General features: G+C 37.8%; 1 protein-coding gene across 10 annotated transcripts in view; it reads right to left on the bottom strand.

The window, feature by feature from the left end:
* Positions 1–351: 351 nt before the first annotated feature.
* Positions 352–17,141, bottom strand: part of ADD3 (adducin 3) — a 102,705-nt gene continuing 85,915 nt past the window's right edge. For 8 of the 10 annotated variants that reach the window (XM_052798940.1, XM_052798939.1, XM_052798941.1 and 5 more), the window contains 13 exons: positions 14,925–15,063; positions 13,261–13,412; positions 13,058–13,138; positions 11,812–11,961; positions 10,781–10,924; positions 10,594–10,692; positions 9,425–9,607; positions 8,355–8,612; positions 7,160–7,279; positions 5,793–5,882; positions 4,476–4,599; positions 3,440–3,535; positions 352–2,737 (listed from right to left, as the gene is read on the bottom strand). In XM_052798940.1, the coding sequence (XP_052654900.1) occupies positions 2,439–2,737; positions 3,440–3,535; positions 4,476–4,599; positions 5,793–5,882; positions 7,160–7,279; positions 8,355–8,612; positions 9,425–9,607; positions 10,594–10,692; positions 10,781–10,924; positions 11,812–11,961; positions 13,058–13,138; positions 13,261–13,412; positions 14,925–15,063 (1,935 nt within the window). In that variant the 3' untranslated portion in view covers positions 352–2,438. Of the gene's footprint in view, positions 2,738–3,439; positions 3,536–4,475; positions 4,600–5,792; positions 5,883–7,159; positions 7,280–8,354; positions 8,613–9,424; positions 9,608–10,593; positions 10,693–10,780; positions 10,925–11,811; positions 11,962–13,057; positions 13,139–13,260; positions 13,413–14,924; positions 15,067–17,141 lie in introns of all 10 variants that reach the window. The other 2 variants (XM_052798946.1, XM_052798947.1) reach the window with 2 other exon arrangements.

The raw sequence follows: 17,141 nt of genomic DNA, 5'->3' as shown, positions 1-17,141 counted from the left end.
ATGTAAACCCATGCTGCAGAGCAGAATACACAGAACAAGACGACAGGGAAGCGTGCTCTGGGAGAGGAAAGCCCACAGCACAAACTCAACTGGGTTCAAAACAACTGCCTGACAACACCGTGTATTTTACCACGGGCCTATCCTCTTTTATCTCCAGGATCTGTGACAGAGAAGACAACTGTTCTCTAATAAGAACAGACTATTTTCTTGCATAGCTTTCAGAATAAGCACAAGCAAGAAGCCATCTTCAGAATAAATTCTTGAGAAGCAATGTGCATAATCAAAGCATCTTTTCTACAAGCGAGAGATGTAAGAGCACCGTATAAACAAAAGGCTGCTATACAAAATCCATCTATTTAAAATACTGTTTATTTGTGATTTAACATTAATTAGCATTACATCTATGAGCAATTTCAGATAACATTTATATATTTTCCACAGGACACAAGAGTTGGCTGGCTCATTCTTTATGCCAAAGCAAGTAAATAGAGGCATTAGCAAAAGGTGCAAATAGTTCACGGTTGCATTTTAAAAAATATTTATGCACATTGCATTCATTTAGATATATTTTTAAAAAAGTTATGAAAAGCGTAGTTCACAGGTTACTGTTTCTACATATGTTGTAATACAACACAAATAATGTAGAACATAAAAAACAAAGTAAGCAACTGAAAGTTTCCACTATGATTAAAAACACTGATTCCAGTATTTAGTGATAGCTAGAAAATTGTTTCCAGGATCCATTCCAACATTGCATTATCACACTTACACGGTCAAAGCTAACCAGCCCCCAAACATGCTATAATCAACATTTTTGCATGCCAAACCACTCTCCAGCCATATTTAACAATTATATATTGAATAATATTTCAACCGGCATTTTGGGAATCACATGGATCTTTAAAATGTACTTCCTATTGCGATGACTGATTTACAGACGATTTGACACAGCGAAGAAAACCCTATGTTAATTTCTATGTTTAGTTTGTATTTACAATACAGTAAAAGTACTAAAATGACAATATCAGTAAAAATGAGTAAGTGGCAGTACCACCCTTACCCGCGACACTAGGCTCTGATTTGCTCTGGGTTCATCCAAAGGACAACACAGATTCACGAGACCCTTTTACAATTCAAATGAAAGTGAAGAAAAAAACCGAAGTGTTGCACTCTGTATGAATCCATACAAATTATTTAAAATGCCTAATATGGAAATGTCACTTTGCTGATTTAATAAAAATATCCCACAATCCATATCATATATTTAAAAAAAATAATCACCAAACTTTTACTTTCTTTGTCCCCTCCTATTTTCTTACTATTTCACTTTCCCTTTTAACAGTTTTGTTTCCTTCATTTGGTTATGTTAAGAGATTATTTTTCTTCATTCATTAGCAATACCATGAGAGAGAAAAAAAACCCCACAAGTAATTTTTAAACATGAATCCAGTCCAATTTTATATGCTTTTATCTTTTGATTTCTAAGTCCCTGGATTCCTGAATTATATTTAAGTATACTCTAAACCAAGCATTCTTAAATACACTCTACTATTAAATGCTTGGTTCACATGCTTATAATACCTTTATACTGAATGGTATACAAACATTTGAACATATAAAATCTTCTTTTTGTTTTGACAGTTAAACTAAATTATCAATGTTAAGTGTATAAAATCCCCTTTCTTGAAAAATAAGGGTTCCCCCCCCCAACTGATAGAATAAAAAAGAAGTCTTCAAAAATTATATTTCACTAAAATGAAGTATTTGGCAAAAAAGTTATTGAAGAATGGAATTCTTTAGACATTTTGTATAATTCCAAATAAACTTTCTCTTACACAGTCTTCCCCCTAATATTATGTGCCAGTGTATAATATTTCTATATGATCTAATCTTAAAAAAGATTTAAAGGTGTGCTGTTAATATGCACCCACTCAAACAGGGGTACAGAAACTTAAAATATATGGTCAAAATCACAATACAAAAATGTATGATCTGGTTACCAAATGAGACAGCAGTTTTAAAAAGTCATATGATCACTCAACAGTAACTTTAATAAAGACTTGAACTGTACTGAAAATTTTAAGGTCTGCAAAGTACTCCAAGCAGAACTTGCTGCTGCATACTATGATGGTATTTGATCTTGCTATGATGGTAATTGAGCACCTGCCAGTGTAGTTCTACATGAAACTAATGAATGTTTCCAACCCTCATAGCAATTTTGGACACAGTTAAGCGAGAGATGAATTAATTTTCAATTAACACGAAAGGGTTGTTGGTTTTTTTTTTTTGGTTGGTTGGTTTTTTTTTAAAGCAAAACCTCTTCCAGTTCCTTTTTGTTTAGGTTAAAAGTCCAGTTACTGCACACCCCTAACACTATGCTGTTAATGGTCAACTTAAACATTTAAAATGTGCAATGTCTCCTCACAGCAGAACTGCACTTATGCTTCTACTTTCTCCTTCTTTTTACTCTTTTTCAGGAAAGATGGGGTGCGGAATTTCTTCTTCTTCTTTGACGGGGATTTGGAAGGTGACCCTTCAGGGGACAGGGTCTCTTCTATCTTTTCAGAGCTTTTAATCGTAATCTCTACGCTCTCCACAGTACTAGTGGTTAACTGACTGACCCTCTTGGTGAGATCATCTTCCACGTCATGTGCATCTTCCTTGCCATTCACCACCACAACTGGCAACTCCACAGATATCAGGTTAGCATTCTGGGTATAGAGATCTTCGTGATTTTCTGAAAGAACAGACAATTTTGCAATTATTTAGGTACACTATCATGCAAAAAATGAGTATTGAAACAAAGTCTGCGAGGCTGGACTGTGATCCAAAGAATGAAACCCAAAGTGCTTAGATGTGGGTTTTTTCCCCTTTATCTATACTCCTACTTGTTGTAAGCAGACAATACTGTGAAAATGTCATTAAACAGGCTGAGAAAGCTAACAATATCTCTGCCAGGTATATACACAGCTCAAGCTGTATACAGTATATACAAATACAGTCTACACAGCATATACATATACAGTCCCAAGCACACTCAGAATTATGCTTTACCGCAAGACACTGATTTATGAAAATGCAGCCACTCCATACAGAAGTCTTTGGAGAAGTAGCCTTTCAAAATGGCTTCTTAGAGTTTGCTGGAAAAGTCTTCGGCAAAAACCCTAATCTTAACACTTTCAGTAAAATAAAAATATAATATCTATTTCCTCCACCTTATTAATACCTATGTTTGCCCTGCATTGTTTTCTATTTGTGAGAATTATGTATTAGAAAAAATTGGGAAAAACAGTTTTCCGGACAGAGTCCCACCCAGACTTAGTAAAAAGAGGGCTCTTTTTGGCTCAGTTGACTTCATGCAAATGTAAGAATGCAGCACAAGAGTGAATGACTCGGGTTATCAGAGCCATTGTCATTGTACAGAAATTGCATGGAATACCTTCTAATTTTTCTGGGATATTTTGCGGGGATTGAGTTTGTGACTGAATTTGTGACACAGATGAACCGTCATCTGAGAGTAATTCCTGTACAGCATCTGCAGGACAAGATTTGAATTAGTAGCCATGCAAAGGTAAAAATCAAGCAAGAATGTCAGTGCTAGTGCTACAAGATTTTCAACTCTGCTAGCATTGTGTTGCTCATGCTGACAACATCAAGAAGTTACAATACACAGTTTAAACTCTATAGAATTATGGATTTACGTGTTTTATCTACTAACAATCATTCTATATTAGTTCTTTAATAGAAAGCACTAAAAAGGGTGGCAGGGTTGCATTCCAAGTAGCATGCCCCATGGTTCTATCTAGCTGTAAGTCACACAGCTTGCCGTTATAGTAAGCTATTACGCTATGACCTGAATGTGATATATAGCAAAATTGTTTTATTACATAATATTAGTGAAGAAGAATGCATAGCGTTACTGTTAAAAAAATAAAAATAAAACAAATCAAATCAACCCTGAATTAGCAATTCCCTGTGGAACAGTAGTATTGGAAGAAGATGTAAAAAGCGAAAGTAGATAAGTCTTGCACACTGGGAGAACAGAAGAAAAATTAAAGAAGCCAAGACCAAACATCTCAGTAAACTTTTGCTCAGCTGGGCACAGACCTGAGCAACTTGATCTAACTTTGGTATCAACTTTGAGGATGAGGTTGGCCTAAGATGACCTTCATGGGCTCTTCCAACCCAAGTTATTCTATGATTCTGACAAAAAAAGCCATTATGTTAAAGTGTGTTTTTGTCAACCCCATTTCTGTGCAAACCTTTCATTGCTTTAATTTTAACAGTAACCGAAGTAAAAAAAAACCAAAACATTTAACAAAAAATCTACCACCTCAAGGAATGATTAGTTCTCAAGTAGTTGCCAACAGTATATGCTAATAATTAACATTTATACATTTTTTACAGTAGGTATTTTCAAACTAAGAATGAACTCATTATTAAAATGTAAACCCCAACATGTACACACTACTGACCTTCCAACCCTTGCTGCTTGCGCTCAATTGTTTTCTTGTACTCTTCCAGTTCCTTTTCTGTGAGATGGCTGAATGGGTTGGGTGGTGCTGGTGGTGCGTGCTCATCATCTTCAAATTGCATTGGCTGGAAAAGAGAAAACCACAAAATTTAACCGTTAAAAAAAGAAGCAAGAAAGATATACATGGTTAATGTCTCTTTTTTGCCCAAAGTTTGGTGACACCAGGCTGGTGGGGAATACAGAAGAAAAACACATATGCATCCAGACTAAAACTACCCTATTTAATATGCTTTCACATAGTAATAAACACTGACCACTGAGCTGTAAATCACCATCCTTTTGCAGCAGCACAATGATTATTTGAGGTTTTTTTGTATCAAGGGGGACAGCTTCAGGAGTAGAGACCTGCCTCAACAGCTTATACTTCAGGGACTAATATACTCTTCAGAGAAGTGAAAGTTCTTTTACAACAGGGATTAAAAAATAAGGTTTCCCATATTTTCTGCAAATGCCTCAAGTTCTAGGATTTTTTTTTGTAGGAAAGTAACTGTGTTCATGCTCCAATTTAGGAATCCAACTGGAAGAGCTCTTCTGAGATGAAACTTACAATGACAAAAAAAATAATTTTCATATTGCAAGAAAACTCATTCAGAAAATATTCTTTTTGCCTGAAATAAATAAGCAAACTCAGTGTTATCTCAAAAGAACGCTGGAAACCAAAACGAGGAAACAGATGCACTAACCCATGGCTGGTGGGAAACTACAGAATCCCTATTACAATTCAGCACAGTTTGTTAGGTACATTACTAGGGGTATCTGTACTGTTTGGAAGTAAGTATATTCTACTCAAGACAAGTTGGTGTGGACAGGTAAGAAACTGAAAACCCTCCCTCTCAATAAGAAGCTTGTTTCTAATGAAAGCTGCCTTCTACATGGTCCCATCCTACCTTTTAAACTCAGTTATTTCTGGGCCTCAATCATTTCCTTTAGCAGCGGTTCCACAGACTGATGAAAGGATTATTTTTGGCACCATGCATTGCAAAGTTCATCACTCGTTAGCTTAAATGGTCTTAGACAGGCGTCCTACTTCATTAATATTAATGGCAGGCAAACCTACCATGCATATCTCCATTTGAAACTAACATTTTAAACCTCTGAAATGAAGCATGAATAATAAGTATCACACATCCAAAACCTGGCATTAAAATAATCACTTCTAACAAAGCATTTAGAAAGAAAATGGTCCACAGTGATGTTTGAAAGACAGGCAGCCAAATAATCCAAATATATGTATATCAATTAATTATGTCCTACTCACTGGACTCGGCTTTTTATCCACAACAATCCCAGCAAGCAGCTGAGACTGTGGTCCTGCTGTCTTTAGGTCATATCGGTTTTGCTCCCTTATCTACATGGAGAAAAGAAACTGGGTTAGAAACAGGTATTTCTCTTTAACAAATCCTTTACCCATCAGCTTTGCAAAGCCAGTAACACAGGCAGCAGTGAATGCCTGGAGGATCAAGCTGTATGCTGCTGCACGTAAAAATTAACATCTCTCCTTCCACCTCTGAGTGCACTGCATATGTTGTTTAGCCCCTCAAGTACTCCCAAATATCCACGCTAGCCCCAGCTCCTGCACTTCACACAAGCCAGTATTTAGAAATAAGCTCTAAGGAATAGCATGTCTCTCAACCTGTCCTCTCCATCCCCCCTAAATAAGTGACCCATGTTAAGCTATTAGAGAGATCTCTGATCACAAAGGTTGGTAAAGTTTTTCCTTCTGTGAATACTTCATTTTTTTGCCCAAGCCAACAGCCCTAGCTTCACATTGTCAGTGCTTAAGAGATTGATGATCAGATAAAAAAAAATTCTACAGCAGAAAAATATGAGCAAACTATCTAAAGAGATAGTGACATGCGTGAATTTAAAATTCATTGTCTGGGACTTGTATTATTAATCTCTAGATGATTAGAGAGTGCCTTTCCTGTTCTAAGGAAGGGAGTTGCTCCTTCTGACTCCAGCTCAGTCCCCACGGATACTGATATGGTGCTTTCCAAGAAAGAAAGAAAAAAAGTAATCAAACGGAAAGTATCCTGAATATCTGTTAATATAGTTATGTCTAGGGTGGAGTATTTGGTCAGTCTGACAGTCAGCATCTTATGTGCTGGAAGGGAAAAGCATTGAGATATTTGTGTTTACAGAGAGGTCCAACAATAACCTCTCATTTTTTTCACTACCATTAGGAAGTAGACCGGACCATAGAAACTCTGGCTTAGTAAGTGCTAGTAGGATTAATACAGAACAGAGTGAGATTACCATCTGAGATTGAACCATGCTGTAGATAACGCACAGCAATTCGGTTCATGTTGACACCTAATTATTCACTAATTATAATGCTAAATAGCAGGGACTATCATTTCCAAACTATCATTTCCAGAGTTAATACTCATCCTTCATCAAACTTGCATTCAAAATTTATATATATTGCATATGAATCTACAGACTTCATGTATATCATATATTTAAATACATGCTTTTTAGTGCCAAAAATCACATACAGTGTAAGAAACTACTTAGTAAAATCAGAACACTTGAAAATGTTATTTTACCACCGTGTTGAACCATCAACTGAACATACAATTTTATCTGGAAATGTTATGGTTTTCTTTGTTACACTTCTTTTACCTTATTTCTCTTTTCCAACACTTCACTTGGGTTTGTGTTTAGAGGAACAAATTGGTTTGGATCTTCAATTTTGATTGGTGTTCCTCCACTAGTCTTGGAGGAGTCATCAGCTTTCATCCACTTAAAGAAAAAAAAAAAAAGCTAAAAACCCCAGCATGATGGGCAGGAACAATTCTCAGTGTTGTCTTACTGTTACAGAAGAGATATAAAGAAAGGACTTCCTGACTTTATTTCAATTCCACATGACACAAAATAATCCCAACTCCTTACAAGTTTGTATGTTTGCCCAAGAGGCTTTAAGTTGCCTTGAACACGTATCATCAAGATTACTTTTTGTAAACACTGAAATACACTCCTGAAAAATGCAGTACAAAGTGCTTACTAATGAAGTCATATTTAGAAAGGATCACACTTCCAGTAACTGGCATATCAATCCACCAGCTCCAGAGTCCTTGCTCATGCAATCAAGTTCCACCTCTGCTAACCCCACGTTTTGTCTGCAGTATTGTTCCTTTGTAAGCAGGGTTTTAAATCAGTTGCTGAGGGTGCTTCTTCCAAACTTAAGTTTAGAAACTCGCTAGCCTGCCAGCAGGAGGAGCTGATGCTTTTACAATTGCACTATGCAACTAGGTGTATCAAATAACATGCTTCAGAGTCCCACGAGAGCCACCTCTCTCCAGGCTGGAAACACAGTGGAAGCATGGTGGTGAGCCGAAGGAGGAGGAAAAATCTTGATCATTAAAAGTAGCAGCATGAACAGACTCTTCGAAGTCTGTTTTCAGGAGACTCACAAACAGGAAAGGGGCAGTTAGTGATTAATTAGAGCTTGTGTCTCCCTCATGTAGAGAAGAAAACAACCCATGGGTGATTTAAAAATCTTATTGTGTTTGGTGGATAATTAATAGCACAAAGAGATATGGTAGAAAAACTGTTCTCTACTTCAGGAATCAGAAGAGCTTGTAACAAAAGGGAAATCATTGTTAAATTTTATCATAAACTGTTACTCTTCCAGTTACACCCCCCCCCAAACAGAGGGGGGCCTTAGTACTAATATCATTTAGTCTCCCCAAAGCCTGTTTTTATTTGCTTGATAAACTTATTTGCTAATCCTATTAAAGATTTCCTCATATAAATTGTGCGTAATTTACTCTGAAGTAGTGCAAAAACCAAGTGACTGCCTAAAATATCTACCTACCGTGATCTTAGTCCTGGGACTGGTTTCCCCATTCCAGGACTCCTCAGGCACATTAACTTTCAAGTATGTGTTTGGAGAGTTCAGCCATCTTGTCTTTTCCCTCTGTTGCCTCTGTGCCAGGAATTTCAGGGGGGAAAGCGGGACTGTATCGTCTTCAAAGGAAAAGGCAGTCACAGTGGCTGGGATCTCAACATCACTCTTATGTCTGGGTTTTTCCCTGACTAATGGTTGCCTATATGCATAGCCAGTTCTGTATCCCTACAAAGGAGGAAAGAAAAAAAAAGAAAAAATTGTTTAAAATAAATAAATAAAAATCAGAAAAGGCTATTCAACGAAGTCATGGCAATTTTGTGCTGCCCTATGTGCATTAAACAGGTCCACTGAGCTCTTCAGAGAACGGGCTAGTGGTGTCATCCATCATTCATTCACACTATTAACATTCAAGAGACCCATTTAAAATATAGTACAGTAGCAATTGGACGGACCTCACTCACTCGTCACAGTCCTCCCACCTTTGTGAACGTGTGACCACGAAATGACCCCCTGCTCAGGTTATGACTTTGGCAGCGTTCATGAGGACATTTATCTGTATGCACAATGGCACATCCTAGTTCATGACACTCCCCCATTGCTCACTCTATTTGTATTAAAGGCTGTTCCAGAATTCATAGTGCAGCAAAATGGACATTTCAAACAAACAACAAATTATCACCTTATTTCCTAATATTAGAGTTAATACCAAAATATAGAGGGAATATGCTATGTCTATTTACTAGGTGGTGATCAAAATACATTTTTACTATTAAGCTTCTATGAAGAGCAAATATGTTTGTGAGATGGGTTGGACAAAATCAAGTTCAAAACATAAATTCTTATCAAGACTACTGTCAGATACACTGACATAAAAACTAAACCAAGCAGAAGAGGTTTCATATACCATAAAAGTTACTCTGTCTTCATTTTCAAACTCACAAAGAAACCAGAAAAAATAATTTGCTTTACAGAAGCTAATCCTACACTCTCAGAAGCTTACAGAGACTACATGGACAACGCCATCAACGTGTTCTCACCAGGTTGTCCAGCATGCGCATAAGCGCTTCAAATTCTTGCTCCCCAACTTTCCATTTTTGTTGTGAAGCCATATTAACTCCACCTCCTCCAGTTGCTGCCACAGCGTGCGTGGAAGGCTTAAACTTCTGCAGATCCAGTAGTAGGAGATTGTCTATCCCACCTGCTCCAGCTAATGCATGAACCTAGAGACATCAATGAGTGTATTTCATTTGTGGAAAAGCTTTTGAATTCTCTGCTTTTCTGAATTCATAGGAGAAACATACTTACACACATGCTGCAGTTATTTCTCAGGCTAGTTTTCTACTGTGCAAAAATGTATTAAAATATATAGCAAGTAATTTGTATGGAAAGGATGATAATATCTGCTAATAATTGCACTTCAAAAGGAGTAGACTCAAACACTATCTTTCAGAGTACCTTAAGGTCTTTCTGCATCACAAGACTAAAAATTTTTTATTTTTATATTCATTTCAAAATGAACGAGTGATTGAACTCAAAAAGAATGGCAGGACAAGGGAGGGAAGGATCACTGGAGAACAAGTAAGAGCAAAGTGAGGAAGTTTCTGGTGATGAGCTTAAGAGTTATGGAACGTGAGGACACTTTTAGTGGTCTCTCTCCACAGGTTAAAGATAATATCTAGGTACCTAACTAGGTAAAGTTAGACAAAACGGAAACAACTGATTTTGGGACTCAAGTTATTTTTAAATATGCTACCCTCTACCATTGCCCCAAAGACCTTTTGTTTATTTGGTTTTACAAATCTTTGTGATCAAAGGGAGAAGCTTCTTGTCACAACATTCAGCTTTGATAAACGAGCTGGATGTCGAGAGATCTTAAGTCACACTTCCACATGCAGCAAGTACCACCAGATCTATTATCTGACAGATTCTCTGCATGAAGCTCACTCTCCGCAGCATGGAACAAAATCCGTACCCTTCAGAGTGTAACAACACTGATACTCATTCTAGGAAGAGCGATACAGTATTTGTGCTGTTCCTTCTATGTTTTCCTGATTATTCCAATTTCTCCAACTTTGACCTGGCATATGATTACTGGATTCCACAACTCCAAGTATTTTGTAATATTAGAGATCTTCCCATCTGGGATGTAATCTGTAACTCAGCAGCATAAGTGTTTGAAATTAAATACAGATAAAGTCCCTCTCACCTGTGTTTCACAGGCCAGTTGCACATTGAAAATATAGTGGAATGCTTCTTCCAGTGTCTCTCCTAGTGCTACCACACCATGGTTTCTCAAGACTAATACCTAGTAAATGAAGACACTAATGTTAAATGGTAGAAACTGGCGCAGTACATGAAAATTGTTTATGAAGAGCATGAATGAGGTTGAATACCTTGCAACTGGGTCCAAGAACTTTCTGAAGCTGAATTCTCTCTTCCTGTTCATCAAGAGATCCCTGGTAGTTGTAATAAGCAACATCTCCCAGAATCAGGGCCTCTTGTGATATGGGAAGGATGCCACACTTCATAGATGAAACCTGTTTCAAGAAAATGAAGTACTGATAATTAGGAAAAAATTAAACTCTTAAACCCCACATCTCAACCACAAAGCCTTAGCAGGATGTACTTTGTATCTTTGCTAGAAGAGAGAAAACTCTCCATAGTGAAAGCTTAGATATAACACCTTTCCCCCCCCCCCCCCAGTCTAATTTGCAATAGGGTGACAGAGCTGCTGCTACCCAACCTAGGGACAGATGCATTATAGGAAAAGACAAATTATCCCAACTAAGTTAATTTTAGTGAGTTTTATCCATTTTTAATTCTCCGCATAAGCCTACTTAATAGTTTTTCCTTCTTTCCCACATTTATAACTTCAAAAAGCTAGTATAAAAGAAGTTATCCATTCCTTTTTTTGTCTGTAGTCAAGGAATGCACATATATGCATTTATATATAAAATAAAAGAAATTTATCTATTTATCTCAAACCAATTCTTTCAAGCCTCCTTACATTTTCATCATTGTTATATAGATCTTTTTTAAGTTAACGATGTCTTTTTAATAGTGAGATAAATCCAAACTGACCATAACTATAATTAAGCCACTTAAAAATGAGAGTTGCATAATGCACATGACGATGTATGCAGCACGTTATATGGTCTAAGCCATTATAAATGAAGCCTGTGTAAACTAGATGTGTTGCAGCCTCCTCAACCTGAGTACAATTGTATCTGAGCATCAGTTTATTCCTATCCATTTCACTGTGGTGGCCCAGCCCTCTTTCTCTGCTTATTTGATAACCTTACACTTTTCTTTATCACTGTAGAGTCTATGTTAAAAACAAAAATAAAACTGCCACAAGCAGTGATTCAGATTCAGAAATGTTCTCCAAGTTTCTTTTACTCTTTGTGCTAGAAGGAAGACTTACAGCTGCTGTTGCAGGGGTATGTATGTGTATTACACATCTGACATCAGGGCGTGTGGAGTAGATGGCCACATGTGGACTGAATCCTGCATTGTCAATACTTAGAGTCGTACTTCCCTGGTCAACTACATCCCCTAGGATGTTTACTTTAACCTGGAAAAGTCAAACAAAGGAACGATATTAAAAAAATTTGCAACAACTGCCATTACCTATAAACTACCCTCCCTTTCTTACTTGGTTCCAAATTTCCTCCCACATACTTAGGGCTCAGAGCATGAAAAAAAGTAGGAGAGCAGCCATGAATCTGTGTGTCAATAAACTATCCTGGTGTCCAAGGCCTTGATAGTTGTTGGAAGTCCAACCATGGAAGAAGTAAAGATAAGACCCTGACACAACATATATTCCTCTTTGGTCTAGCTGACCTTTCCTTGTTTATGACTTTCAAAATGAGTCTCGTTAGCATTTCCTACATCTCACTAACATTTCCTGCATTTTAAATATGAAGAAAATTCAGCCTCCGAGAAATTTCCAATAAGAAAATTAAATGCATAGGGAATTTTCAATTTCATGGAAACATTATAACAGTTATTCCAGGATCAACAAAAAACAACAACAGGGTCATATCAGATCTTGTTCTCATGTTTGTATTTTGGTTCTGTGTTTGCTGGTGTAATGCTATCAATCTCAATCTGCTACCCTTTTCAACTGGAGGTAGTTTCTTTACAGATACATACTGACATGAAGAACATATGGCAGGTTCTGCACCAAAAGATACGTGATTTAGTAGCTACCATTGCCTAAAAGCCAATCTGTAACTTCACCCAGCTCCTTTGTTGGGCCTGGGGAAGATTACTCATCTTTATTTCCCCACTTATAAAAATAAGAGCTGATTCTACTAACACTACTCCTACAGAGTAATTTCATATGTATTACCATATTGTCAGGTTATAAAAGGTTGCTGTTACACTGAGGCTATTTGATGAGCTTCATCAGACAGGAAAACAAAACTTTGCTGCTCCACATTTAAGCTGAAGACAAAGCAACAGAAAGCAAAGCTAAACCCAAAAAGAGATGCTGAGGACAAAGGATGCTAGTATCTAAATAGTTAATCAGCTTTTCAACTGGTGGGTAAAGATTAAAAAACAAATAACAGCATGATTATAGTTTAGAAGTCCATTTTAGCAGCCACAAAAGTCTCTTCGAAAACAGGCTGAGCCTTGCTGGTTATTACAGCAGGTGAATCACGTACCAAATTAGAAGCTGAAGCTTCAGAAAAGGACAGACCTCTTGGAATGATTAGAATGTGGTCATGTTCTTTGCTTACTCTTACCTGCAAAGGAGGAATAAAATGGATTACTGACCTATTTTTGAATTTATATATTTAGGGGGAAAATTTAGTTGAATGACTAGGTAAGATTCCAAGTAAAAAATTTTATTCTATAAAATACTTACTGTGATATAGGCATTTGGCAAATGTGCCCACCCAAACAAGTCAGCCAATCTATATAAACTGGCTAACTTGCAACGCGTAAGTTTTTCTCCCTTAACAAATGTGGAAGTATCTATCCCAGGTAGATCATTGATGGGTGCAATCATTCCATGGCCTGAAAAATAACATTAAAAAAAGAAAGATGACAGCCAGTTGGACAATGAAATAACTTCTACCTATGTCATGATCTTCCAGAAGCAGTGTATTTAAATTGTTAGCATAGCAGTACCAGCAATTATTAGACTGGAACCCCACTGCTGGGATTTTTAAGGCCTTTACTGAAACATCTGTTACTTGAAGACAGTAGGAACCATACCCTGGATTTAAGTCTTCATCTCTTTAATTCACCTCTCTTGTGCTTGAAAAAGGTTTCCTCTGAAGTACCATTAGGGTTTTGAGCTCTCTCCTGATTCAAGATCCTATATAAGACTGGAACTGTGCTTTAAGACATTTGCCACTAATGAAGTATCTTTACATGTTACTTTGAAAATTACAGAAGAAACATTCCTGCTGGACTTCCGACACTAGTATAACTAATCTGAAGAGATCTCTCAACCTTAGCACTTTAATTCAGTTCTAATGAAGAAATGAGGATTACTGCCAGGGTTCTCAAACCCTTACACAGAAGAGATCACCTCTTAACAGAGAAATCACAAAGATCAATTGATCTCTTTGACTTGTGACTACACAAACATACCCTTCTCCTCTTCACAAATGCATGTTATCCCTTTTGAGAGCTACAGCCTTTGCTTACAGGGAACATTACAACCAGAAGAGGCAAAAGTCATTTTGGTTTTCAACAAAAAGAGTATGCACTTTGAGATTAGTCACGCTGAGTCCCTGGGCAAACGCAGCACAGACAACGGTCGGACCCACAGTCTCACCAACCAACCAGAGATGCGGAGATGAGATTATTTGGGCTCTCTGTTGTTCCCCTCCACTTGTTTCGTTAAATGAATTCTGAAGCGCCATTTTGGGACCAATTCTCAAAAGATGCTGAATGCTGACAGCTGCCACTGTACTTCAGTCTTGTAAGCTCCCATATGATGTCCACCCACAGAACTTAAATCAACTTTAACATTTCAGTGCTTCATGACTTGGAAAGAAGAACTTGGGTGTTAAGTGGAAGATCCTAGTGATATCTTTGTAACTACAGTGCATACTACAAGCTGTTTTTAACTGTGGGAGCTGTTTGTGTAACAATTCAGTTTGCTAGGCTATTCTCCCCCCTCATTGTTTATTTTTCTACTCTTGCATATAAGTTGCTATTAAAAAAAAAATAATCTAAATGGTTACATATTTCACATCTCAGTTTATGCTCATGTTAAACTGCTGATAGTAATAGGGCACAGCATTTTGCTCCCTATCTCATTTAAACTTCTATTAGCAAATTCTAGAATAACGGAGTGTGAGGACTCCAAACATTTTGGATATCATCATACAAATCAAAGAATTTGAAAGAAGCCTAAAAAGGAAAGTTGAGGCCACCATCTGTAGTAATTCACAGCTTAAGCAAGCTCTGACAGAACTTCATTCAAAGAAAGAGGGGATCCCACCATTGCTAAGCCGTGGTGATGATAAAAAAAAAAGAAGAGAAAAAGTGCAATTATATGTATAATTTACTTACTGAGTGAAGATGAGGAAAAACCTGCAAAAGAGCTTGCTGTAATGTATTCAGCAATCTGCTGTAACGCAAGCAGTCCAGTGGGGTTATTGCCCTTCTTCATCTGTTCTTGAATAAGGCATTCCAGATCTTCTCTAAAAGCCTGCAGAAACATTTGAGAATCATCAAGGAAACCTGGCTTTGATAGAAATAAGATTATTATAGGTGGGGCTGGTAGTTTTGCCTGTTATTAATGTTACATGAAACTTCCCCTTAGACCTTGTTTTTAGCTGCTTATAACTTTGCCAAACTTTAACCATCTGGCCTAAACTTTGTATGCTAAGTATTGGCAATCTGGGGGAGGGAGGAAGGCGTTTGGTCACAGAGGGTCAACTGTTTCCCATAACAAAACAAGATAAAATGCATTTTTGTAAATGATAACAAACCCCATTTTTATCAATAATTAAAGAGTCCTCCATATTTTGGAAGAGGTACTTGAAATTCGATCAGGATGTGTTGCTTTTAGTGCTGGATATTTTTTAATTCTGTAACCCCTCTGAAAATCCATCCACATTTGATAAAGTTATAAACAACTGGAAAACTGGAGCTCATCCATACTCAAGTAGTATCACAGCCATGCAAAAACTAGAAGGAACGCCAGGATGTCACCTCGTCTCTATTTCTTTCCTTCTCCCAAAGGGAAAAACCCTTCCCTCTCCTCCTGTATAAAATGTCCGCAACCCCAAGAGATAAACTCTTGCAGAATATATCATGAAAAAGGTTTTCACGGTATCAAATTTAATACACTATACACTGTGGATGATGTGTGTTCCTTCTAGATGATAGACAGGTTAACCACTATCCACGACAAATGCCCGTCCTAGGACTACTTCAGTTCTGACATTTCTAGATAAAGTAAATTCTATTCCTTTAAACTTTCCTTGTAGGCTGTATTTTCTAAACCTCTCATTATTTCTTGGCAGCATCTTCCAGCTTTTGTCTGAACCAGCAGTATGCAAAGCTGCACACAACATGAGCTGAGGTGTATTGCAAATGCTCTTGCTGGTTCATTCCAGAAAGACATTTGGTGTCTCTACCACGCAGCTGACTCCTATTATAACTCCAGGCTATTCCCTGCATGTAATTGCTCCTTTCAGTTTGCCTTCCTTAGCAGAGTACTTGCTCTCAATTTAAAAAAGAAAATAGTTCTGTACAACAAATGTAATTTCTTCACTGAATTTTAATTCAGTCCTCCAAAACACCCACTTTCTTGGGTAAAATCCACCAATCTCATGACATAGTCTGTTCATCAACAGGTTTTGACTCTAAAAAAGAGTGCTACCAGACCCCCCCCAAAACATCCTCAAGACTCTACTCGATACAGCCTCTCAGTTGGACAGCTGAGCATCCATAACTACACTTTAATTTCTAAGTTTTCAGACACCTGTGCTCTTCCTTGGAGTAATTTTGTCAGGATCATGTGTGCCTGAGACTTGCCAGATTTCCACAAGTAAAGCCTCTAAAAATTCACATGGACTGACTATGCAGTAATCTGTTACACGGATCTCTCCATGTAGACCAGACTACGCACACAGCATCCCTCAAACAGCTGGACAACCTCTTGCTAGCCTGAAGATACACAGCCAAAGTCAGATTCTTCTCTTTAGTGGCTGCTGTAGGTAAGATCTATGCAGCAGGGAAAGGGAGCAGATGGGGAAAAGGAAAGAAGAAGCAGGGGATCGAGTGAGGAAAGGAACTAACTGGGACTGGGAGAAAAGAAGTGGAGGTATGGGAGGTGCATCAACACTGGGAGCCTGTAAAGGAAACTAATGGGAGGTAATCATGGCAGGTAATTGCCAGAAAGGCAAACAAGGATTTGTGGGAAACAGCAAGTGGTTGGAGCAAACATCCTGACTTTTATCCTCCATCTATCAGCAGATGACTGTGAAACCTACTCGCTTCAATCTGATTCAGCTCTGAGGATGGCTATCATCATCATCATGACTCCATGTGTTCCAATGGCAAAGTGGCTGCCACCCTTACTGACAAAATAACGAGCACCATCCCCAGCCTGGAACCCGACTGTGGCCGCAAGCCCAGACTGCTGGAAGTCAGACATGCAGAGGATGTTTCTTTGCTCCTCTTACACACAGAAGATAATCTTTAAGCATACCAGAGTCATCCTGTCCCCATGCCTCATTTGGCACACAGTGGCTAGTTCTCACTAGAAAATAAATTCAG

Source organism: Harpia harpyja, chromosome 10, assembly GCF_026419915.1.
Source record: "Harpia harpyja isolate bHarHar1 chromosome 10, bHarHar1 primary haplotype, whole genome shotgun sequence".
In the NCBI taxonomy this organism is placed as follows: Eukaryota; Metazoa; Chordata; class Aves; order Accipitriformes; family Accipitridae; genus Harpia; species Harpia harpyja.
Note: the sequence above shows the minus strand (reverse complement) of the source record. Positions and strands in the feature narration are given on the sequence as shown.